General features: G+C 42.0%; 1 protein-coding gene across 1 annotated transcript in view; it reads right to left on the bottom strand.

Moving 5' to 3' along the window:
- LOC147728720 (uncharacterized) overlaps positions 1-25,483 on the bottom strand; it is a 497,345-nt gene that overhangs the window by 439,783 nt on the left and 32,079 nt on the right. Inside the window, exons 5-7 of the mRNA XM_086963852.1 lie at positions 25,050-25,249; positions 16,682-17,034; positions 11,921-12,075 (exon numbers count right to left, since the gene is read on the bottom strand). Of these exons, the coding sequence (XP_086819978.1) occupies positions 11,921-12,075; positions 16,682-17,034; positions 25,050-25,249 (708 nt within the window). The remainder of the gene's footprint in view (positions 1-11,920; positions 12,076-16,681; positions 17,035-25,049; positions 25,250-25,483) is intronic.

Consider the following 25,483-nt stretch of genomic DNA (forward strand, 5'->3'; position numbering starts at 1 on the left):
AGTTTGAGGTAGTAACAGCGACGGCTCGTGGAGGGAGTTACGGTGGGGCAGGAGGGCGGGGAGGGGGAGGGGCAGGGCGGAGGTTGCTAAAAACCGGCATATGGATAATTGCAGGTAAGTAAACAATTTATTTAATAAAACGAATTTCGTAGCTCGCACTGCATTGCATTTTGCGATGCAAGGCGCACTACGAAATTCGTTTTATTAATTAAATTGTTTACTTACCTGCAATTATCCATATGCCGGTTTTTAGCAACCTCCGCCCTGCCCCTCCCCCTCCCCGCCCTCCTGCCCCACCGTAACTCCCTCCACGAGCCGTCGCTGGGTAGTAAGCTGGAGAATACTTTTACAGAGGATCAAGGGGGAATTTGCCCTGAGGAGGATAATGAGGAGGAGGAGGGAAATGACTTAGCAATGGGTCCAGAAGAGAGAGTAGGGCCCAGAGAGGTTGAATGAGTTTGTGGATTCCCTGCTGAAAGACTGTGAGGGACCTGAAGCTGTAGCTAGCCATATTGACTGCAGAAGAGAGAAGAGCTGAGGCAGAGAAAGCCTTAGAGCAGGAGAGTAAGTCTGAAGCAGAAAAAGCTGATGGAGGAGAGCAAAATATTGTTGGCTCATGAACAGAGTATAAATGAGCTGTACTTGAAGGCCAAACAGCTGTCAGAGTCCAGCAAAAATGGCTGCAGCAATACCGCAGTGTCCACAGAGATCAAAGAATCCACATACCTAAAGACCTGGAGCCCTGCTTTGAGGTGGAGAGGATTTTTATCGATGGTTTGCAGCCTGTGAGTTAACCTTTAGAATACATCGGGTCCCAGAGGAGATTTGGGGGGCAAGTCTGTGGAGGAACATGACAGCTATAGGGATAGATACCCTGTTGGCTTTAGAGGTGGCTGACCAGATGTCATTCACACTCATGAAAGTGGCCCTTGTTGCTAAGTTTAGACTAACACGTTTTCTTTTTAAATAATGAGGAGGAAGTGAACATCAGGTCTTTCACAGTCAAGGGGCCAATTAAAAAGAAGAAGAAAAGCAATAGAAATGATATGTCAGAATACACTATTTTTCCAATCTGGATCCAATAAACCAACAGACAATATATTAGTCAGAAGATGACCTAGGGAACCAGGGATTGGATCAGAGAGTGAGAGAGACACACTAGGGGCCTTCTTTAGAGTTCCGCAGTCCGACCGCGGAAGGACTGTATCCGTGACCGCTAGGAGACCGCTGCACCTGTGACCTTTTGACTGCCATGTTATGAGTTTCCAGAGGGGCCAGCAGTATGGCGGTCTTGCGGCAGTGGGCAATGTATTTCCATATATATCATGCCTGTGTGTAAATTCTGACTGCATATGTGTCGAATGCACACTTATGCATGCTATTTGTGGGAAATTACCACCTACCCATTGCCGGAGTACGACCATTATGTGGGAATTCCCAGTAATGGGTACATGGTAACAAAGAAATGGTCCTGTGTAGGGGGACCTGGAGAAAGGGATCCAGGCCGAAATCTGCTGTAAGAACTGGAAAGAGGGTAGTATGCACCCTCATTCATTCATTCCTGTCCACTTTTAGGCAGCGGAACAACCGCAGTATTTGGCTCATCAGAAAGTCTACTCATAATACGGACGGCGGTGTTATCCCTCTGTAGAGACTGCCTTCTCCCAACCGTGATGCCGGCAGTTGGCGCTGTGCTGGCAGTGCCAGCGGTCCAGCCTCAGTCTTCGCACAGCTAATCTGCCCAACTCGTAATTTGGCGGACTGCTCACCACCGGGACGGCGGTCCATGGACCGCCAAACTCATAACAAGGTCCTAGATATCGTCACTATGCCAGGTTGTGCAGTGGGGCACAGTCTGGTAGCAGAAGTGTTGATGTATTTAAACAATCTCTATTTCACCTATCTACAGTTTGATGAAACTCTGTCTCTTCTAGAGAACTGAAAGGTTTTACGGAAATGTTCTATGATTTGAATTACTCTCAATGTAACTTGTTCAAAAAAAGTATACCGTACCTGTGTAGTGTCCAAAAACTCCAACTTCTTCATGATATAAACTCCAGTTTAATGCAGCATACAGATCTCAGAATGCAAGATACAAGGGGCCCAGGAGCTGGATATCAACGAAACTCCTTTAAATGAAAACACGCAGGCATTCTAAGATGGAATATTACAACATCCAATGAGCTGAGAATGTCAAGACTCATCATCAGCTCAGAGAAAGATTGTATGTAAGGATGCCAAAACTTACCTAAAAAAAGTCTTAAACGTCTATCCAAAGATTTTCGATTCTCTTGTGGAAACAAAAAAGTGCAAATTCTTTAAACTGTGGCTGCACATTTGTGCATGGCCAACCGCTCTCGATTTCTGAGACCAAGGGACAGGAGGAAGTCTGGAGAGTGAATGTAGATCCTGCACTCACACTTTAAACCTGCTCCCCATGAGAAACAAAGCAACAGGTGCAAATCTGTTGCTTTGTTTTACACTGGAAACTAGAAACATGGTGTGGTATTCCATTACCTTATGTCATCTGGAACCTTCCCATGTCACTCAGTAGAGTGTTAGGACCTTAGAATGTTTTCCCTTGACTAGTGTCTGTTACTGCTTTACTGATGATGAAGACATCTCTTGCTACCTGTGGTTGTTAAGCTGTTCTTCCTACGAATAAACCTGCTTGAACCTACTTCCTGTGTAGTCTGCATTACTACACAATTATTGGCGACGTTGGGAGCAGTGATTTTCTCGAAGACAGCATTCACTCGTTTACTATGGTTCCTGTTTCTTGCAAAATTTGATTTTGCCTACTAAAAAGAACATTCTCTCTGTTTCTTTGTGGTGAGGATCTTCTGTCATCATCCTCATCCATCAGAACAGATTTTGGACCATCATCATCCATCAGAACTGACTTTCCTACATCTCAGCTCAAACGTGAGTCACCTTTCTGGATTTTATTGCCCGCTCTGTGCCTCTACTTTCCGACCGCATTATCGAGCGGTGTTACGAACCTTAATTTAACAGTGAAGATTTTGTTCATTTTTCAATTAGAGCATGGTTTCCTTTCTTGTTTACATTTGAAAGGACTCACCTCGAGCGCACCTCGAGCGCCTTGCAGTTCGTTTACTTTCCGAACTCCTCACGAGGCTTTGCTCGAGCCTTCTACACCTTGCTCCATCGTCATTGTTTATGCGGAGTTGCACTCTGGTCACACGCGTCATTGCGCACGTCATCGCGCATTGCTGACGCTCTTGGCGGCCATCTTGGTAAAGGCTGAAGCGGAATTTTCGTATCGGTTTGAATTTCCTCAAAAGTTTATTCCTGCTTGCCACTACTTACAATTCATACGGCGATTTAAAGCGATTTATAGACAAATAAACGCTGATTTAAAAAGACATTAACAGTAACTTAAAGAGAGAAAAACGATGTTTGAAGATTGAAAAATCCATTTCAGCAAATCCATTACTACGGTGATTTGCACACCAATTACATTAATATTCTTACTTTTAAGTTTCATGTTCATTTAATTGCATTTAATTGCTTATATTGTTTGCTCTGATTTTTATGTACAAATGTCTAACATTGCAGCACCACCTCACTTTCTTCAAGTTGCGGGCGATCCTCCTATAGAATGGGATCTTTGGTTTCCCATGTTTATTGCTTACGTGGATGTCTTAGAAAAAGAGGATTGTTCAGCAAAAAGAAAACTTGCTCTTCTAAGACATTGTCTTGGGGGTGCAGGAATAAAAGAATTCGATAATTTACCACCTTTGGAAGATGCCGGTGATATGGATGTGTTTAACAAAGCTTCAAAGCAAATGAAAATTCGTTTTGGTAGATGGATAAATACTGTGATGGAAAGGTTTAAATTTTACTCTCGTGAACAGAAACCGGATGAAACAATTGAGGATTACGTTGCAGCTTTACGTTCACTTGCCTGCACTTGTTCTTTCGAAACTATATCATATGAGCAAGTCCTCAGAGACCAAATAATGATGAAAACAAAAAGCAAAAAGATCCAAGAAAGGCTTTGGTTAGGTACTGAGACTACTCTTGCTGCAGTGGTGAACATAGCTAAGGGTATAGAACATTCTGAAATATTTGTATCTGAAATAAGAGGGAAAAATCTGAAAACTAATGTTCCTGAAGTTGAAGTGGCCATTGTTAAAACTCATACCGGTAATCCCACTTCGAACACTTTCAGTTCTAGACCTACCTTTAAGAAAGAATACGTAAGGAATGCTAGTGATAATAAGAGTTTTACTAAGAAAAGTACAATATTTTGTTACAGATGCGGTAGTACCAACCATGTTGGGAATTACAAAGGTTGCCCTGCCTGGGATAAAATCTGCATCAAATGTAAAAAGAAAGGACATTTTGGGAATGTGTGCAGATCTGGTCAGAGAATTAATTATATCTCTCCTGAAGAAGAAGAAGTCCTCAATAGTCTAAACTGCATACTTTCTGTTGATGAATGTATTCAAAATAATTTTCCTTCTTGTAGAATTTTTATGGATGACAAACCCATTGAAATTTTTGTTGATTCCTGTGCATGGTACACTATTATTGGTAAGGATATTTTTGAACAACTTTGGAATAAGAGGAACTTTTATATCCAGACATATATCCTGGTGGGTACACAGGACGAAAGATTGCATTAGAGGGTTTCTTTTGGGCTTAGTTGTTTTTTAAGAACTGGGATATCAGAGCGAAAGTTTATGTCGCTACCAAGGGTGTTTCTATTCTTGGTTGGCCTCATCAACGCGCTTTAGGGATCAAGTTGGATCCAAATTCTGTTCCACCAGTTTATGTTGATGAACCCCGGTTTGAAAAGCACATTACTGACTCTCTAGTTAACTTAACTTTGAATACATCTAGCAATTCTGATTTCACTAAGAGTGTACTTAGGAATTTTCCCGAAATTTTTAATGACAAACTGGGAAAATACATTGATTTTAAGCACAAAATTGTCCTTAATGATAATGCTGTTCCTGTCAGGCATAGGGTAAGAAATGTTCCTTTGGCCTATAGACCCAAATTAAAAGAAATTCTAGACGATTTAGTAAAAAGGAATATAATAGAGCCAATTGAATCTTCTCCTTGGGTTTCACCCATTGTGATTTCAGTTAAGAGTTCAGGCGAACTTCGCCTATGTGCGGATTTGCGCAGTCTTAATAAAGAAATATGGATAGATAAACATCCTTTGCCAAATATACATGAGTTGATTTCCGCATTGTCAGGCGCTACTGTGTTTTCCTCAATTGATTTGGCTAGTGCCTACCACCAAGTAGAATTAGATGAAGACTCAAGGAAACTTACTGCTTTTGTCACCCCAGAGGTCATGTTTCAGTACTTACGCATGCCTTTCGGGTTGGCAAGTGCAGCCTCCGTCTTCCAACGTCTCATGAAAGAATTATTGACAGATTGCAAGGGGGCTATAGCTTTCCAAGACGACATTTTGATTTTTGGGAAAGATTATACGGAACATGATGAGAATTTACCTTGCGTTTTGGGAAAAGTTTGATCTAAGGGTCTTACTCTGAAATATAACAAATGCAAATTCAGACAAGACAAGGTTGAGTACCTTGGTCATGAAATATCAAGCTATGGAATCAAACCCAAAGTTAACCATGTTCAAAATATTGTTAATGCACCCTCTCCCAACTCTAAGGAACAGTTACTTTCTTTTTTAGGATTGACTGAATTCTATGGCAAATTTGTTAAAAATTATTCTGACATTGTGCATCCTTTGAGGATTCTTTTTAAAAAAAATGCAAAGTTTGTCTGGGGCAAAGAACAGGAAAATTCTTTTGAAATCTTGAAACGTAAAATTGTTGAGGCCCCATTCTTGAAACCTTACTCAGTGGGTAAAGAATGTATCGTTTATGTTGATGCAAGCAATGTTGGCTTGGGGGCTGTTTTAATGCAAAAGGATAAATCTGGTGAATTTGTTGTTTCGTATGCTTCTCGAGCTCTACGTGATGCCGAGAAGAATTACTCAACCATTGAGAGAGAATTACTTGCTTGTACTTGGGCCTCTCAGCATTTCAGACAATTTTTGTGGGGGACAAAATTCTTCTTGCAAACCGATCATAAGCCTCTGATCACTATGTTAGCTGCAGGTGGTGGAAGAGTTCTTACTGCTCGATTAGCGAGACTAGCAGCCAAATTACAGGAATACCGTTGTGAGGTTGTGTATGTTCCAGGACGTTTAAACGTTCACGCGGATTGCATGTCACGTTTTCCAGCTAGTGTAGAAGTTGGTGACAGTGTTGATTGTGATGTGGCATACTCGTTTGCAGATGTCAACATAATTTCTGATCAAGAGAGTTCTTTGATCCTTTCAGAGAAGGATTGGTCAGAAGCCATGGAGAATGACGTTGTCTTGAATCAAGTTAAGCAGTTTTTGATTAGAGGTTGGCCTGAAGAAAGAAAACTTTCTGGTGAGTTGGGATCGTTTTATAAAGTTAAGGATGATTTAATGTTATGTCGAGACATCATTTTTAGATCAGATAAAATCATACCTCCCACAAATTTGAGAGAAAGAATTTGCAGATTGGCTCATGAAGGGCACATGGGGATGTCCACCACCAAAAGAAGAATCAGGGAACACTACTGGTGGCCTGGTATTGATGCCATGGTAGACAGTTGGGTCAGGAATTGTTCTCCGTGCTCCTTGAGTGACAAATCTGTAAAGAGTATGTCTGTTGATACCACTCCCATTGAGTACGCCAATGGTCCTTGGCGAAGGTTAGTAATTGACATTATTGGACCTTTCAGTTATCAGTCCGGTAAGGAAATGTTTGCATTAGTTCTAATTGACTACTTCTCTAAGTGGCCTGAACTTAAAATTGTTGAGAAAACCTCCTCAGAGCATGTAATCGATTTTCTTGATGAGATATTTGCTAGGGAAGGTTTACCGGAGGAACTTATCTCTGACAATGGTCCACAGTTCATTAGCAATGAGTTTGAGTGTTTTCTCAGAAACTGTGGTATTGTTCACAAAAGAACCTCTAATTATTTTCCGCAAGCCAACGGCCAAGTTGAGAGGTTCAACAGAGTCATCAAAGAATCTTGCCAATTGGCTATTAAAAGTGGCTTGAAATGGAAGAAAGTGCTTCAAGCAACCTTATTAACTTATCGGTTGTCTCCCAATTCAGTCACTGGCCTATCTCCTTTTGAATTATTGCGCGGGAGGAAACCAGGCTCTCGGCTTTTACCCTGGTGGCTAAAAGGTGATTCTCCCTAGGAGGTAGACTTTAAGGTATTGAGGGAGAAAATTGGGAAATACCAGGAAAGTATGATCCAGCATTCTGCCAAAAAGCAGTATAATACTTGCAGTGTAAAAGTTGGTGATCGAGTTCGTGTAAAAATGGGTGGTTTGTTCCACAAGAATGTGTCTAGATGGTCTGATCCTATCAAAGTTATTGAAATTTTTTGCAACGCTGTCAGAGTCGAAGGGGGGAAAATATGGAATTTAAGAAGGATTTCTCTATGCAAACCCTTTGTTACCTCTTCTCAGAAATCTACCCTTACAGAGAAATTTGTCTCAGACAAACTTGTTTCTGACAAACTTGACTCAGACAAACTTGTATCAGACCATAATCCAGATGGTTTCTCTGGTACACATGAAGTTTATGACAATTTAGAAAAGGTGATTGTAAATAATTCTGATGTTGTGATTAACCCTGATGTTCAACCTGTTCCGTGTGTCGCTATAGACAATCAATCAAATGTAGAGTGTGAAGACATTTCACTAAGACGTAGTGAGCGCGTGAAATGTGCTCCTTCAAAGCTTAGAGATTACATTAGAACTTGACTTCTTTTTGTATTATCTTGTTCCTATTTAGGCTTTTGTTTTTTTTTGTTGGTTTTTTTTGTTTTTTTTTTTCAAAGGGGGGGAGGTGTGTGGTATTCCATTACCTTATGTCATCTGGAACCTTCCCATGTCACTCAGTAGAGTGTTAGGACCTTAGAATGTTTTCCCTTGACTAGTGTCTGTTACTGCTTTACTGATGATGAAGACATCTCTTGCTACCTGTGGTTGTTAAGCTGTTCTTCCTACGAATAAACCTGCTTGAACCTACTTCCTGTGTAGTCTGCATTACTACACATGGGTGCAGTGACAGATGTCTGATGATATCAACAAGCTCACAATCCTGGTCCTGGCATCTCCCAAAGGAGTATGTTGAAATGCAAGAGCCTTAAAGTATGTCAAGGCAAGGAATGACATTTACACCCCTAGGTTAGGGGGCAAAATGTAGTCCTGCAATTCATTAGTAGCTGGAGTCCAATTCATACATGTGGCATTTTAGCTCCCCGTTTTATTTTTACACCTCCCACTGTAACAGTCATGCACTAGGTCAGGAGTGCCATAGGTGAATAGACTGTACAGAAGATACAGATTTCAGTGCATTTGGTGAATGGAGGATACTAGAATTTGTTTTTGCCATTTGTCATACTGTGGGTTACATGATTTTTATCGTCATTTGGTATTTGGCAGCTGAACTTTATAAATGCCTTACTGTTTGCCTTTTGTAGAAATATGCTTAGTATAAATTAACTGTCCATTGGACTATCATTTCAATATATAATTGCCACTTGACATCTGCCTTCTGATTCCTACAATATAAAGTATTAGCCACCTATTGACAAATGCATGAATGATATATTTTATGCCAGAAATCAAGTAGGTCTAAAAATAAATTGAAACTTATTGAATAGTGGACAAAACTATCACCACTAAGAATTCTTTTTCTGCTTATCAATACGACACAGTCGCTTAATGGAGGCAAGCAGTCTGATGTAACAGCAGAATTTAAGAAGCATCAGGAGTGAAAGGAAAGGAGTCCTTTGTGGTGACGTTATTAGGGAAAAGCAGCTTACTGTGGTGGGTCTGCAGTAGTGCACCAGTTGGTACAGGAGCAAACAGTAGGGGAGGCAGACATTCTTTGGCATTTTTGTGTTACATTCCAAAGTCATTGATACTTAGCTTTTCAGTGAGTTGTATTATAATTTATTTTATACAGTGCACTAGGAATTACGTTGGTGCAATGTGTATGGCCATTTTCATTACCATACAAACAGTATTTAGAAGAGCTTTCAGTTTCAGAATATACATTAACATCTCTTTGTGTATATGCACATAATTTTTAAATCTTCCCAATGTGTAAGCTATCTTGGCCTATTGAAGAGCATTAGCATCCAATATGGAGAAGAGTGTGTGATGGCGTGAAGAGCATAGTCTTTTTCTCTTCTATAGATCATCTCAGGCACTGTGTTGTAATAACTGGCATGAATGAAGGCTGGTTGTAAGATACCTGTACGCAAATCTTCACAGAAAGCAAATTGATTTGTTTAATTTCAGCAAATAATCAAGGTTTTTAAAGTTTGATTCAAAAACTCATCAAACTAAGTAAGGAATCTTGGGTGATTGTGGGCAATAATGATTCCCTTGTGACAAAGTTAATACATGACACTGATCCCCTCACAGAATGGGACACCTACATCTAATTTTACTTTATCTAAGGTTCTGTCTAAGGGTACAAGCCACCATCGACCTGGTACTCTGCTCTTTATACTATGTCAACTGTATTTACCGTGAAGCTCTACTTGATTCCCAAACTACAAACAAGCCAGAATGCAGCTGTTAAGAGATCTCAAAATCTACAATGATGTATGTGAATTAAAGGAAATACAAAAACTAAGAAACCACATCGGATGAAACTAAATCATAGAAAGCCAATTCCAATGAGGCACAATTTTAAGAAAATACAAATAAATTGAAAATTAAAGGAAACATTTTAAATGAAAAATCATTTTCAGTAAAATTCCAACATTCCAATAAACTTGGGTGGAGTTTAGATGTGGTGAGAGGGTTTAGGGTTCAATGGATGGGTAAATATTACAGGTGATGAGGGGTTTTAGGGGTTTGTGATGGTTGGAGTCCAGGTGTAGAGGGTGTTTATTAGGGATCAGGAATAGGTGGAATTTAGTTGTAGTAAGGGCTTTTTAGGGATCACACATGATTTCAGTTTAGAGCTGGTGAGTGTTTTTAAGGTTAAGTGATGGAAAGAGCTTGGGATGGTGAAGGGATTTTAGGGTTTAGAAAATGATGATGTTTAGGGGTGGTGAGGGTTTTTATAGGAATCAGTGATAGGTGGAGTTTAGAAGTGGTGAGGTGTTTTAAGGGTTCAGGGATGGCCGAAATTTAAGTATAGAAAAGGGTTTTTAGGGTTCATTAATGGGTGGAGGTCAAGGGTAGCAAGGAGTGTTATGGTTTGGGTATGGGTGGAATTTAGGGATGAAAGGGCTTTTAGAGTTCAGAAATTGGTGGAGTCTAGGGGTGATGTGGAGTCTTAATGGGTGTGGGGATGGGTGGGATTTAGGCATATTAAAGGTATAGAAAGGGTGAGTTTAGAGGTAGCAATGGTTTTTAATGCTCAGTGATGGGTAGAGTCTAGGGGTGGAGCACATTTGTTTGCGATCAGAGATATGTGGTGATTATGGGTGGTGAGGGTGTTTTTTTAGGGGTCAGGGGCGGTGGAGTTTAGGTGTGGTGAGTGGTGTTTTGGGATGGGTGGAGTTTAGGGGTAGAAAGGGCTTTTAGGTTTCATGGATGGGTGGAGTTTATGGGTGGTGAAGTGTCCTAAGGGTTTGGGGATGAGTGGGGTGTACGTACATAGAGGCATTTTAGGGTGTATGAATGGGTGATTTTAGAGTTAGCAAGGGTTTTCAAGATTCATTGATGGGTAACGTTTAGGGGTGGTGCATGTATTTTTAGAGGTTAGAGATGGGTGGAGTTTAGGCATTTTTAGGGGTTTTTAGGAGGCAGGGATGGGTGGTGTTTAGATTTTTGTGTTGGGTGTTCAAGGATGTATGGTGTTTTGGGTTTCGTGAGGGATCAGCGAATTAAAAGAATGCAAAGTAATTGTTTGACAACATAAAAAACATAAATCTAAGACCTGCAATCAATGCTTTAAAACATAAAAAATCAGTATGCAAAAGACAATCTAGAAAAAAAGACATTCTGTCAGTTGGTTGCTATGAAATGGTAAGTGCCACTCATCGTTTACATTTCCATTAAACAGGTGAAGTGAAATGATTTCTCAATTATGGTATTCCATGAAATTGTTTTTCTATAAAACCACATACAACTAATCTATGTATCCTGTTTCTCATTTCACCAGCCCATAAATCATTACACCTGCCAACTATGTCTATACATGCTAGTTTTAAAGCAATGGGCATTGCACATTGAGTCAATCATGATGCTGGACCACTATTCTCAGTTCAAACAGCAGAGAAAGGGAACTTAATAATTGTTAGAATAATAACAATTGACAACCACCTCACAGTTCTGGCCCTTCGTATGTACATATTTATTATAAAAGAGGCTACTGAAAAAGAAGGTAGGTACCTGTATGCATGGCCGCATCTATTCATGCAATTTATTTCAACACATCATGCTTGTGCATAACCACCAAATATCTGCACTGTGAAAAGAGCACATCTCCAAATCTCAAATCCTCAGCCAGCACCTCCTAATTAGGCCTAACTACAACCACCACCCTATGAACCATACACTCTGAAAACAGACACCAGACACTAGGCAGAGTGCTTCAAGTCTTCATCAGTAGCACAAAGTGCTCTATAAATTCGACAGTTCAATACACTACAACAGATCTCCCAGCATTTGATACACACCAAGGGTTTCCCAGTGGGAAAAGATGGAGTTTTAGGTCAGTGTGTGTTGAAATAGTAAACCACTATGCTTTAAGGATACCCATCATCTGGTGCCATCATGGGCTACGAGCATTTCATACATGTTTTCTTATGTCCTGTGGGTGTTCCATTTATGGATCAGGCCCCACATTTAAATTACCTTTTCATATTATAATCAAGGAGCAGAACTTTAGATTTTGCTCACCTGTTTTAAGGAGATTATCTGCTGTCTGTTTTTCAAGGGCAATAGGTGTACATTCCTTTAGTATCTCATGCAGTTTCTGGAGGGTGGTCAACCATTTGCTTTTCGCCTGCTGTTTGCGGACGGGATCCTTGCTGAATATATCTCCATAAAAAGTGCTGTATAATAAAACAATAAAAATAAAATGGTGATACGTATATATAAATGTATGTATACATCAAAATAACACAAATTAAATAGAAAAAGTATTGGAAAAACAGCACCTAATAAATATGCACCCATTCCTATCTATTCACAAAATGAAAATGTATTCACGCCTCTGAAATCTCCCACCTCAATGTCTGCAAAATCCATCTCACAGACCCCCATGTCACCTTTGAACCCCCACACAGCAAACCCATATAACTTAACAAGTTATTTGCTTCTCTCACAGTGCTCTCATCCTACAATCTGACCATGACATGACTCGCCCATCAGAATTGATTATGAGCTTTTTGGACGCACAAGATGCACTCTCCAAATAGTATACATTACAACTAGATGTCTATAGTTAGTGCGCAGCCTCCTTACTTTCTTGGTTGTAGGAAAAATATCATTGTGAATAGTGGCAAAATCAGAGATCACTGGAAGACATATCAACATGAGTTGAAGAGGTTCATTTTGTGACCTAAATATCTCTAATAATAATATAATTATCCATAGAAAAAACAGGTGTCCCAAATGTTAAATTTCCTAAACCACTTTCAGGCAACAGTACACCATTTCTTTAGAAGATTAAGTTTAAAATCTAAAGTAATGTTTCCATTCTGAACGAGGCTGATGGGAATTTTGCTTTTGAAGGTAAGGTAGTCAAATGTATTTCTTTTTCCAGCTTCACCAAAAGTAATTATTCACTTTTGTCATATGACCACATTCACAGAGTCCAGAGGAACGATTTACAGCAGTTTTTACCAAAATGTCCAGTCCCATGTTTCAGAAGTTCCTTGGTGAGGTCAAATAAATCAGATTTAGAGTTTTATGACTTGATTCTTCATTCAGTGCAGAAGTCACAAGGAATAACAGTCCAACAGTCAACCTTTTTGTCCTCACACAATGCACCATCAGGAAGATGCCTGCTTCCTCAACATCCCACTGTGAATTCTAGGCCTCAGCTCCAGATAGGCTTTGACTCATACAGATCTGCCATTAGTAAAGGACATGGCTTCAGTGCTGATGTAGCTGAATGAAGTCCACTGGGTTTCACATTCAAGGAGCTTAGGGGCATGGAACAAAGAGAGCATAAAGGGAGTGGGCAGGAATATTGGCATGTTAAAGTGGTGTAGGAAGGTGGTTTATTAGTCGGTAATAACACCACAATCACACGTAATGTCCACTAAAGTCTCAATAAATGAATCCTGGTTTAATCCTTGGTAGGTTGGCTGTGAGCAGGCAAGCTTAACTCGGGAGACAAATGTGTAAAGCAAATGAAAGACCAATACATTAAATAAGTAAGACAACACACACAAAAATCCAACACCAATTTATACAAATAGGACATATTTTTATGATGATTAAAATGACAGCAAAACAACAAAAATCCAATGTAGGGGACCTGGAGATATGAATATTTGAAGAATAAATACTTTCTAGTGCCTAAAAGCCAAAAGCGCCAACTTGGGACATCTAGTCGTGCTTGACCAGGACAAAATCATAGTTCAGGCAGACTGCGATGGGAACGCGGGTCGTATACATTGAGCAGTGGGTCAAGTTTTTACCTTCTGAAATAAGTACTTTTTGGGAATTTTTTCTCTCAATGTGAGGCTCCTTGTCAGTTTGGCTTGCATTATTTCAGCTCGAAGTCTCAGTGAAATCCTAGAGGTCTTGGAGCTCTGGAGCTTTCAGCAGAACAAACCTGAATTTCAGGTCGGGTCGCGGTTCAATGTCAGCGGTTTGAGTCTTGACAACGGGTCGGTCGGTCATCTTATGGAGCATTTTCACAAAAATTCTCCAAATTTGTCCAAACGTCTGGATCTTCTTCGAGAAGGTCATTTTGGGCTGAAGGATCCACAACACCAATCCAAGGTTCCAAAAACTCTGAGTTGCGTTTTGGGAAGTTAGGACTTCAAGACCCACAATGCAGCTGGCCAAATCCTTAAAAGTCCACTATAAGCTGTCCAGCTGGGTTCTTCTTGGTGGAGATGATGCAGGTGGAGCTCTTTTAACTTATTGCTTTTAGGAAGTCCACTCCTCAAACCTTTAGAGTCATGCATCGTCCTCCTTTTTCTGAAGCCCAAAGTGTGCAGCAGGTATAGTCTTGGTGCAGGCCAGGGGTTCAGCATGGCAGTCCTTTTTCTTGGTTTTTTCCAGGCAGGGATCTGAGCTGCTGGGCAGCTCTCTCATATTTTTCCAGGCTTTGGGGCTGGCAAGAAGGGGGTGCAGGGTGCCACCTTCAATGATGACCACTTCCCCTGAAGTGCAGCAAACTCACGTCCCAAAAAGGACAGTTCCAACACATCCAAAATGGAGATAATCTCTCCTGCAGCTTAAGGTCTGGTTACCCAACCTACAGGTGTGGCTAACTTCCCCTAACACTCCCCTTCCACCACCGCTGCTAATTCAATTATGGGGGATCCTGCCTGGCTGGAGGTAAAGGAAGTGGGGGTGGGTCTGGGTCCTGTCCTAAGTGTCTTTCTCTCTTTGAAGACCAGTTTGGCTACCCAACCCCCTTCCTGCCTTTTGCTCGGCAGCTTTCAGATCGCCTCCCACTAAATGTCTCTTTGTTTCCTTTCAGACCACCTCACACCCCATAAGAGCAGTTTGGCTCAGCCTGTCAAGGTCAGACCAATCAGGAGAGGCTGCTCTGGAGGTGGATTCAGGCACATCAGAAAAGCAAGTTCTACAACTTATGTTCTGTCATAGTTATACCAAATCTACCCCTGACAAGTGTTGAATTTATTCTATTATTTAGACGCTTTGAAGTATCATTTTAGCTCACTTCTGTCAATAATTAGACTTCATTATAGTTTAATAAAGCCTTCCCATGTTAACCTAAATAGCTAATGTACTATAAGCTCATAAGGGCTTATAAAACATATTTTATAATGTCCCTGCATATTTTAACATGGCACCCTACCCTTGGGTCACCTAGGGCAAACCTTAGGGATTTCTTATATGTAAAAATAAGGCAGTTTAAGACTTTGGATGTACCTTTAATTCCAAAGTCAAATTTGGGCATAGTTTTATTTTAAAAGCAGCTTGCAAAGCAGGAGTGGCTTGTAAAATAACAGCAGGCAAAACCGCAGTGCACACTTAGGTGCATTAAATCTGCTGGGCCTCTAAACCTACATGCCTTACCATATACTAGGGGCATACAGGTAGGTTGTCATACCAATTGTAAGTACACCTAATTACCATATACCTTTTACACAAGACACTAGCCCTATTCCTGGTTAGCAGGGCCTAGGGCACCATCAGAGTCAGTAACCACCAGTATCAGTCCAAAACAGAGGTGATCGGGGAAAAAAGGATAACTTTCTCACAAGTGTTGAAAGTGGTGAAGCAGGATTGGGACACAGAAAGCATTAAAGGGCTGGGACGATAGTGGACCGTGGTTCCCACCCCTAATAAAAAGACACTCTACGAAAGTTAAACAATGAAAGGTGACTCTTTAAAAAGCAGTCATATGAACAGTGAACATTGACAAATGTACTGAGAATTATCTTCATGTGTGCAACTCCATGGATTGCCTAATTGGCAAGTAATGTCCAGGATAGAATAGAACTTATTAGTACTAGAAACACGACCATAAATGTTTAACATCCCACTTCATGCTTAATGTATTACTCAATAGTCTCTTCATTGTACCAGCCTCTAATTATGTTTACTCCTTCCATGCTCCGTTGTAAACAAAGAGAAATACCCCCAATTTTGGATGAGGCTCTCTTCAGTAGGGAGAAGCAAATCACTAACCTATTTAGAACAGCAGAACTGTTCAATCACTTTTATACAACATGTATTACAAGAGTCAATCAAAAAGGTGATGGGATGTGTTAAGGTCATGCCATACCCCATCCTCAGGCCAAAAATGTTGTTGCTCTTTTTTCAGGGCTTAATGTGAGAGGACGGTTGACGGTAGGGCCCACTAGCACTCATTTTGGGGACCAACACTTATTTTTCCTCATAAGACATTTGTGGAGTGCAACAGAGGGAAAATACACAATGGTGGGAAAAAGAGAAAGGCGGAAAAACCGCCACAAAGGAATAAAGCAAGAACCTGAAAGGAATTAAATAAAGGGGTAGTGGAATAAAGAGGAATGAGTGGGATTCCAAGCTACCCAGCATTAGTATTAGGTGCCCCGACATATAGTAGTGCTCAGAATTTGGGCGCCGACACTCATTGTTTTATAAATTAAGCACCGTTTTTTTTTCTCCCAACTATTAACAGCTGAACCCCTCGGCACCCAACATGACGTCCAATGCAGATTTACCTATCTCACAATTTACATTCCTGATAGTGAATATACGAAAAATGTATGCCCCCAATAAGATGTGTATACTAGCAGAACCAATATAATGTATTTCTTCTTTGAGACTGCGATGCAGGGCAACAATGGATGTGGCAATCCTCATTGTTAAGGGCTCAAGCCTGGTCTCCACAGCAGTGATCTTGGTCTCAACAGATAAATACATCTCTGATGCAACATCTCACATCTTTGCATACTGCAGAATTCCAGCACAATTACCTTTAGACTCTTTTAAGACAATTTTCAATTAAAAGCCACTAACCTGATAGGCTGAAGTTTGTAGACACTTGGGACACAGTTCTCATCCAATCTGTACCACTGGGTAAGAAGTGCTAAATCTTTATCATAATTTGCAGCGGTTTTTGTTTTCTTTACTTGTGTTGCGTCCTGTTCATCTGAGTCAAAACTAGCCTGACCGGAGTCAAGACTGGCCAATGACCTCACTTGGCCCACTGGTTCTTCTGCCGCTGTCTGTGGGGCTAGTTTTAACACAGCCTGCTTTTGTCTGATTGTCTCCAGCTTCAGTCTCCCAATGGTACCTTTTATTGATTCAAATTCCTTCTCTTTTAAGCTCCCGGGAAGAGCATAGTGGTCGTGTTTTTGTCCCAAGATAGCCTAAAGAAATTGAAGAAGTTAAAAGCTGAAACATGTAGATTGCAGGACAGTGGGGTCTCCAACCAGAAGCTCGTGAGCTACTGTAGCTCTCCAGCTCCCTCTGAGTAGCTCACCTGTGTGCAGCCCAGCGTATTACATTAGAAAGCTTTTGCTTGGTTGAATTTGTATACATATAACAAAACTGAAATTATACAACACTAATAATATTAGTAGCTCTCAATACAATTTACTGAACATAAGTAGCTCTCAGTACAGAAAAGGTTCGAGACCCTGACGTACATTTGTTAGTCATCGTGCTTTGGTAATTGAGTGGTGCACACGAAAATCACGGGTAGAACTGAATTAAACTTCTGCTCTCTGTTTTCCATTAGCAATCATCTTTTCAAGAATCAGCCCTCCACTTCCATCTCGTCTAAAGAGATTTTCTAATTCAACCAGCAGCTTGCAATGTATCGCAGACCAGCGAATAGCACCAACAGAAGAGGGGAAATCCAGTTGAAATGCTCAGCAATGCAACCATCTCATGAAGGTGTCAACAATAATTGCCAGTCCAATTGTGTTGCTGCGAAGATCGCCTGTTTCGTTAAGTAAACTTTGCAAGAAATTACATTCCCTTCCTTGCCCATGAGACTCTCTGCCAGTTTATTAACTCTGATAGCTATAAACATGCATTCTGAGGTTAACAGCCATTAGTGTGTTGTGTGATCTGGAAACTCCAAAGTCCTGGGTTTCCTACATATAGACACCCATAGTTACCAGGTATGGAGATGTGGGGGGAGGCTGCTAGTAATGGAGCTGTGCTGCGCCCCATTCGCAAACCTCTCGGGGTCCCCGCTTCTTTTAGATGACAAAGAAGTTCTGTGTTTCATCGGCTTTGCCATCCGAATCACCCTCTATGGTGCAGGGCTGCCTTCTGATGAGGCGCTCAGGGTTCCACTCTCTTTAAGGTGGGCCACCCATTTACATATCAGCCATGTTTTCCTTGCATAGCATGGCGGTCACAGTCAGAAAAACAATACTTCCCACACTCTGAGAGAAAATTTAAAGTGCAACAAGACCATTCAATTTACATTTTACAAAACGCCCCCTTGCTGCATAGCACTTGCGTTTTATCTTTGAAATATGAAAAAGAAGGCCAGCCGATCATTCTGCAAGCCAAAATTTGACCAGCCGGTATTGTGTATTTTAATCAAAACTACTCTGCTACAGAGATACAAACAATTTTGGCAAAAAAGTTCTGAGATCAAGTGGCAAACTCTTGATTTGGTGGGCGAAAGGAGCTGCGGTTGCTAAAACAGTAACTCCAGAATCCTGGCCACTTAGCGGCACAGCCACTACAATATAAGTGAGGCTGTTCCTTAAAAAGAAAATAAATAGTTGTTGGTTGTTAATATTTCACAGTTTATACAAAGAAAATGTTCATAATTGGCCATATTCGCAGAATTTTATTTGACTATTATCATTCTACGAAACGGTGAGAGAAATCTGGAAACTCATAGATAAAGGGATTCATTTATACATTGACAGGCCTTCTGCCATACTGCTGGAATGGTGAAGGCAACACAGAAGCAGGGCCACCAAATGTAGAGTTTGCTGCTGGGCTGTTGGGAGTTATTTCTGGAAGCAGGTTTTGTTCCGTGGAGGGAGTTAATGTGGGGGGGGAAGTATCACCACTGTTTTTTGCCCAAGATAGAACCCCCAAAGCACGGATCTATTTTGGCCAAAACAAAGGAAAAATACTCTTAGTACTGGGAGAATTCTCACACCACATGGGATATATTTGTTGTGGACTTTTGCCTGTCCAGGACCCCCATGGCTGACAAGTTAGTTTCAGACAGAAGTAACGATGGTAAGAATGTCATCAGAGGGGACATCCTAAATGGGATGTCCCTTTCGACAACATTCCCCTTGCTGCTTTGTGCACCCAGGAGGTTCCCAGATGTTGAAGGTGCGGCGACCATTTCAACAATGGGAAAGCATATTTTCCTGACCCCTAAATGAGGAAGGGTGACTGAGAGAAGGGCAGAAGCCACAGCCACCAATTTTTGGCGAATGTTTCATTGTTTTTCTTTTTTTTAAACATCTTACTAGGAACCATAAAACGGTTGTCTGAGTCTCCAACTATAGGTGTAGTAATGAATAATTCTTATAGATCCTGATGGAGCAAGGTTTCATACGTACAGAAACTTGCTTGGACTCAGTCCTCTCGAAATAACATGTAACTAATTAACGCCTTAGCTACTGCCGTTATTTCGGCGCAGTGCTGGGCGTTCCAAAGAGTGGGCGGGGCCGCGTCGGTCGTTGAACGTTCGCAGCACCAGCCAGGTAGTACTCCGAACGTTCAGCGGCCGATGGCAGCAGCTATGAGGTTAATCAACATGTTTTGTTCACTAATATTTGCATTACACAACATTATTAGTAAGCTGGGGAAGATTGCATATGTGTTTTTACTAACAGTAACCCGAGCGTCCTAAAATGGGCACCCAAAACGCTGGAACCTTTCTGCGCATGTGTCTGCCACATCTACCTGGTATGCAGTCTTTCGCTTCTGGTGTGAAATCTTTGCATCTGCGCACTAGTGCCAAGATGGCCGCTTCATGTCTCACACATTAAAGGCCCCCCGCAGTTTTACCCCCTTAATCCGCCACCTTTTCAAGGCAGAGGTTGGGGCAGAGGAAGAGGGCGAAAGCGAGGCGGGCAGAAAGGAGTACAATGGCAAGACCAGCCGCCATCGTCAACAACAATGGAAACCAGGAGCACAACATCCAGGGGGAGGAGAGTCTGATTGTTAATCTCTCCAATAAAGTCCTCTCACCAACAGAGAAGAGCCTTTTGGAAAAAGGCCTGGGTTTTGTCCCTACCCCGACCCCTGACAGTTTCCAGGAAATGATTGAGATCAAACAACTCTTCAGGAAGATACGACTCCGAGCCTTCTTCGACAACCAACCTGAGCCTACCAGTCTAGACACTGGTTTGAGAAAACCGTCTACCTTTACACCGACTGATGGGATGGTTCCACCAGAAGTCTTAACCTTTGAACGAGCAGTCTTGATGAGCCTACGGAATAAACCTAACATCAAATCTTTCCACAATTTAACATCCGCAGAAAAACAAGCGTCTATCGATCTGGGAAAGGATAACTCTATTGTCATCAAACAGGCAGACAAAGGGGGAGCAACTGTTATACAAAACTTTGAGGACTACGACCGTGAGTGCAGACGACAATTGTCGAACACTACACACTATAGACCCCTCATGGATGACCCCACTAAGCGGCTGACTACAACCATCACTAGCCTTATCATCGAAGCGGAAACCAACGAGTGGATCAGCAAGAAGGAAGCTGAGTTCCTGACCACTACGGACCCAGTCACCCCTTATTTCTACACCCTCCCCAAGATTCACAAGGGGTCGACCCCTGTCCCAGGGAGACCTATTGTCTCTGGTATCGGGTCACTCTTGGAGCCTCTTTCCCAGTTTTGTGACGCCTTCTTCCAACCCTTGGTTAAGCAGATTCCATCGTATTTACAAGACACCAGAGATGTTCTACGTCTGATTAATGACGTTGATGGAAGAGAAGATGTCGATCTACTCTTAACCCTAGACGTAGAAGCGTTGTATACTAACATCCCGCAACAAGCCACATTAGAAGCTGTGGACTCGATGATGCGACAGGAAGAATGGACCTCCCCTACCCCGATAGCCTTCATCATGGAGCTAGCCCATATAGCCCTGACTGAAAATTTCTTCCGATACGAAGCACAACTCTTTCACCAGGTCCGCGGAACCTCGATGGGTTCGACATTTGCACCGAGCCTGGCTTGTATCTATATGGCTTCCTTCGAAAAGATTCACATCTATCCTCCTGAACAGAACCCCTTTCGAGATAACCTCACACTTTGGCGTCGATACATCGACGATATCTTGATTTTCTGGAAAGGTGATCGCATCAGTTGCGAAGCTTTTTGCACATGGATCAACCAGCAAGATCCCTTCCTTAAGTTTACGGGCACTATCTCAGAGACATCCATACCCTTCTTAGATCTGACTATCCGGCTAGAGCCTACAACGATCACCACCACTCTGTTCAAAAAGGAGACCGACAGGAACAGTCTTCTCATGTATAACAGTCATCACACGAGATCACTAAGGGACAACCTGCCATTCGGACAGTTCCTTAGACTCCGCAGAAATTGTAGCTCTGTCACAGACTACAGACAAGAAGCCAGCATCCTGCAACACAAGCTCCAGGACAGGGGATACCCTACACGACTCCTGAAAACGTCAGTAAAACGGGCTCTCAACAACAACAGAGACTTGTTGCTTGAGGTTCATACCAAAGAAAAAGATGACACAATCACGTGTGTAACGTCCTACACTAGGAATTCCCCGTTCATAAAGAAAACTGTGAACTCACATTGGGGGATCCTCAACACAGCGGGCATGGAACTCCCCCGCCCACGCTTTGCATTTAAGAGGACAGCGAATCTTAAAGACTCATTAATCCACACTCGCCCCAAGAAGTCAAGCACCCACCCAGTCAACACCTTATGGGACCTACCACCGGTTACGGGACATTACCGTTGTGGATCCTGCGTAGTCTGCCCTCAAACTATTCAGGGTAAAACTGTAGAACTACCAAGGGACTTTACCTGGAACATTAACAAGCACACGAACTGCAATAGCTCCAGATGTATCTATGTACTTATATGCCCCTGTAAGTTGATCTACATAGGGATGACAATGCGCCCTGTGAAACAACGCATCATGGAACATAATAGCAACATCCGATGCAAAAAGACCCATACTAGACTGTATGATCATTGCAGAGAACTTAATCATGTAGCAGAGAACATACAATGGACCATCCTCGAGTGCCATCCTGCAATTAATCAACAGGCACTCTTTAGAATGGAGCAAAGATGGATACACCGCCTGCATGCTGATGAATTCGGCCTGAATGATGCAGTGCCGTGGAATATGTTAGCCAGATAACCGATACTTGCTTTATCCAATTCTCGAGTATCACTCTTATTCACCCATACACTGTAAAGGTATTGTCCTCTAACCCCGTTCCAAGATGGCGCCCGTTGAAAACACCCCCTTGACTGGTGGTGGTTCTCTCTTTCCACACCACGTCGCGTGGCGTTACCTAGCAACGCCTCTTGAACAAACCCACGACGGCATCAGCGGGACTCGGTAATTTAACCTGCTCGGCCACACACTGGGCTGACCGGCTGTCCTGCGAGTCTTCCGCCGTGGGTGGGGTAGGTTCTACGGGCCCGTAGCCAGAAACTAATCAGGTAAGGTGCGCTGCACTGCGGCGATCACTCCGACGGCTTCCGGTTACCGATCGCGATGAGTTTTTTCCATCGGTGACCGCCCGCCTTGAGTTATCCTACGGGCTCTATTACGACCCCGCACCTTCAATTAAAAACCATAACCGATAGTGATCTTGACTTTCTGCAGGTGTCTACCACCTGACTCTGGCCCCACGAGGACAGTACGAGATTTCCATCAACCGGAGACCGCGGGTAAGAATTTTTACAAACTCGCCCGGGTCGATATGGTTCCTTTCACTTCATACTAAATACAAACCCTTTCAGTACGGGTGCTAGCTTAGAATATCCTAGCCTTTACACTTACCTTCCTTTGTAATCCTCCGGTGGTGATTCTGCCGATATTGATCTTGTGTGCACCCACACACGAGTAATCAACTGCATGAGACACACGTGTAAGTTAGCGCGGTGTAGCATTCCAGATGTGTATTAAGATGAGGTATTCTCTACATTAACGGCAAGTGGCAACTGCAGTATGAATTGCCCCCCCCCTCCTTCCCCCTCACCTTTTGCAATCCTCCTCTTCACGAGCATGACCATCTCACAGGGGTTATGAATACCTAAACCATAACTCTGCTTGCATGGTCTAACTACATGTATACGTAGACACCTAACAGACATACCATTGACTGTACCCATCTCTCCTTTGTTTCCTTTAGGGTGGGAATCTACGTAGGATTTGACCCTACGACACGTTTCAGGTCGTATCTTCGAGTCTCTCAATCTTGGGGGAGTCATAACAAGTTGATGAGCATTTAGGTCCTGATGAATTGCCCGAGACGCATGAAACATGTCGACCACACCACAATTGAGGGTTGAATGAGGCCACATCATCTTAACTGTTGCGCCTCAGTACCCCTCATTCATACCAATTTTAATAAGGCAGTGAGCCATGTCATTAAAGTTTTCTTAATGGACTCTACTGACCTCTTTTAACTTCACTCACGCTCACTACTGCACTTTTTTGTCCTTTTCCTTTTTTGGCCCCTCCACACATGCACCCATTGGCTAAGGAATAAAAGAACTCCGCCAAAGTGTAGCACCCCGTGCTACCCGACAGGCATTGCACCGCCAGCCTGCCGTAGGAGCAGGAAGCCAATGATGACACGGTACGATCATCGGGTGGGATGGCAACAGTCGTCCAACCTTTGCATTGTGTGAGGCATCCTTAAATTCCGTCCAGGGATCATCTTATTCCCTGTCATACTTGCTCACTGAGAGAGAGGATTTCTCTAGTTACCTTAGTCTACCCTTTGTGGGGAACTCTGTACACCTTCTTGTTGACTTTCACACATTAAAGCACCTGCTACTGCTTCAACTAAACTTTGTTCGTTCTGCTTAACTATTAATGCTATAGTTAAAATAAAGTAAGGGGTTTAGAGTAGAGATAAGTGGTATACAGTGCATTAATTTATTTTTGTATTCTAATATGTTTTTCTTTGACTTTGTTATTAGCTCGTATTTCGGCCTGAAGGGTGACATAAACTCTTTATTGAAAAGGTTGCGTCTGCGCAGATGATCCCAGAAATCCCTGAAGTCACTGTCATTGAATGGCTGCCAATACTCATCTTACCCACAATGTTCCTGGGAAACTGACCATTCGACCTCAGGAGAGGAAGAAATATGAACTGTAACGAATACAATGTATACAAATTGAAACCAATATTGCTCGGTGGAATAACAATTAATGGGAAAGTAAATTATGGGCGGGAACTTGATCAATATAAGTCAATGAAAATGACCTCATCTTAGTATGGTGTGATGACCTCTCCTCACCTTTCTGACCAATCAAATGAAGGGAATACACAAATTTGCAACATTTAGGGGTGGTACATTGCCCAGAAAATGGTATAACTAAGGTAGGCTTAGATAGATGACCGACTTGTCACAGACCTGTCACTGACCCAACGTATGCTGAAGGAGAATCGAGAGCAGAGGTGCTGGCGGAGCACTCTGTCAGAAGAATTGGGGTTTTGCTGAGGGAGAAGTATCAATTGCCCAATAGGGTTCCAGAATTTTTCGGAGAGAGGGATGTGACGCTGGTGTTGCACTTAGCGGAGGTCACCTGTTCTGATCTGGACCTGTCCTATCCCATTGGCACCTGGTTAGTCAGGAGCCTTTTTTCTTTGCCCCAGCCCGTGGCTAGGATTGGTCCTCACACCATTCTAGGTAAATATAATCTATGTGATATGTCCTTGTGCTATTTACCTTTCTCGCCCTTCCTAGGTACCAATGTTTAAAGGTGTGATTTCTTGCAAACTTTATGTCTTATTGTTTAAAACTTCTCCCGAGTCTGTGTTTATTACAGGAAAGGTAAATTATCAAATTGCTACCTATTATGCTAACTCTCTTTTCGATCCCTAGGACTTATAGCATACGTGACAAAGGATTGGTAAGTCATGGTGTACAGGTATAAGTCCTAAGAAATTTAAATCCTGATAGGCAGTAAATAGAAGCAGGATTACCGGTTCAAAGGTGTGAATGTTTTATGGGCCCAGGTGAGTATGATTAACTGAACTGGCAATCCAGCGCGCCAACACTCCTTTAAGGTTTATATTGTTTTACAGATGGACCGTGATGATAGCACAACAATATTATATCATCTATGTAAAAGGTGGAGAAATGCATTTTACTTGCCACTTAAATTCAAATAAGCATTCTGTGATGCAAACTTACAAAAAAGTGTGGCTGTCCCGAATCCTGACACTGCTTTAGAGTCTTTAAATGCAGCACCGCTGTAGTGTGGTCATTGGTAACTCCATCAGTGAGACCCCATCTCAGATCAAACATCTTAAAATGATACCCTCTCTCCTTACAATATGTGAAAAGATTAGGGTACACTTTTTCAAATAATGCATTTCTTTCCGGCTGTGTATCTGATTGAAAAAAAACAGAAAATGCAATTAACAACATATTTTGCATATTATCCTTGGGCTGAACATGTAAGTGACCTATGGAACCACACAAAACTAATCTCTCACATGAAGGCCATGTCACTACTCTCCTTGTACTAATGTCTTTGTTAGATCGTTGGAGAAAGTATTTCTGTGTATATATATTGGGTGTATTTTGATACATTATTAGAGAATCATAAGAAATGCTTATATGCA

The sequence above is a fragment of the Lissotriton vulgaris genome, chromosome 3_1 (genome assembly GCF_964263255.1).
Source record: "Lissotriton vulgaris chromosome 3_1, aLisVul1.2, whole genome shotgun sequence".
Taxonomy (NCBI): Eukaryota; Metazoa; Chordata; class Amphibia; order Caudata; family Salamandridae; genus Lissotriton; species Lissotriton vulgaris.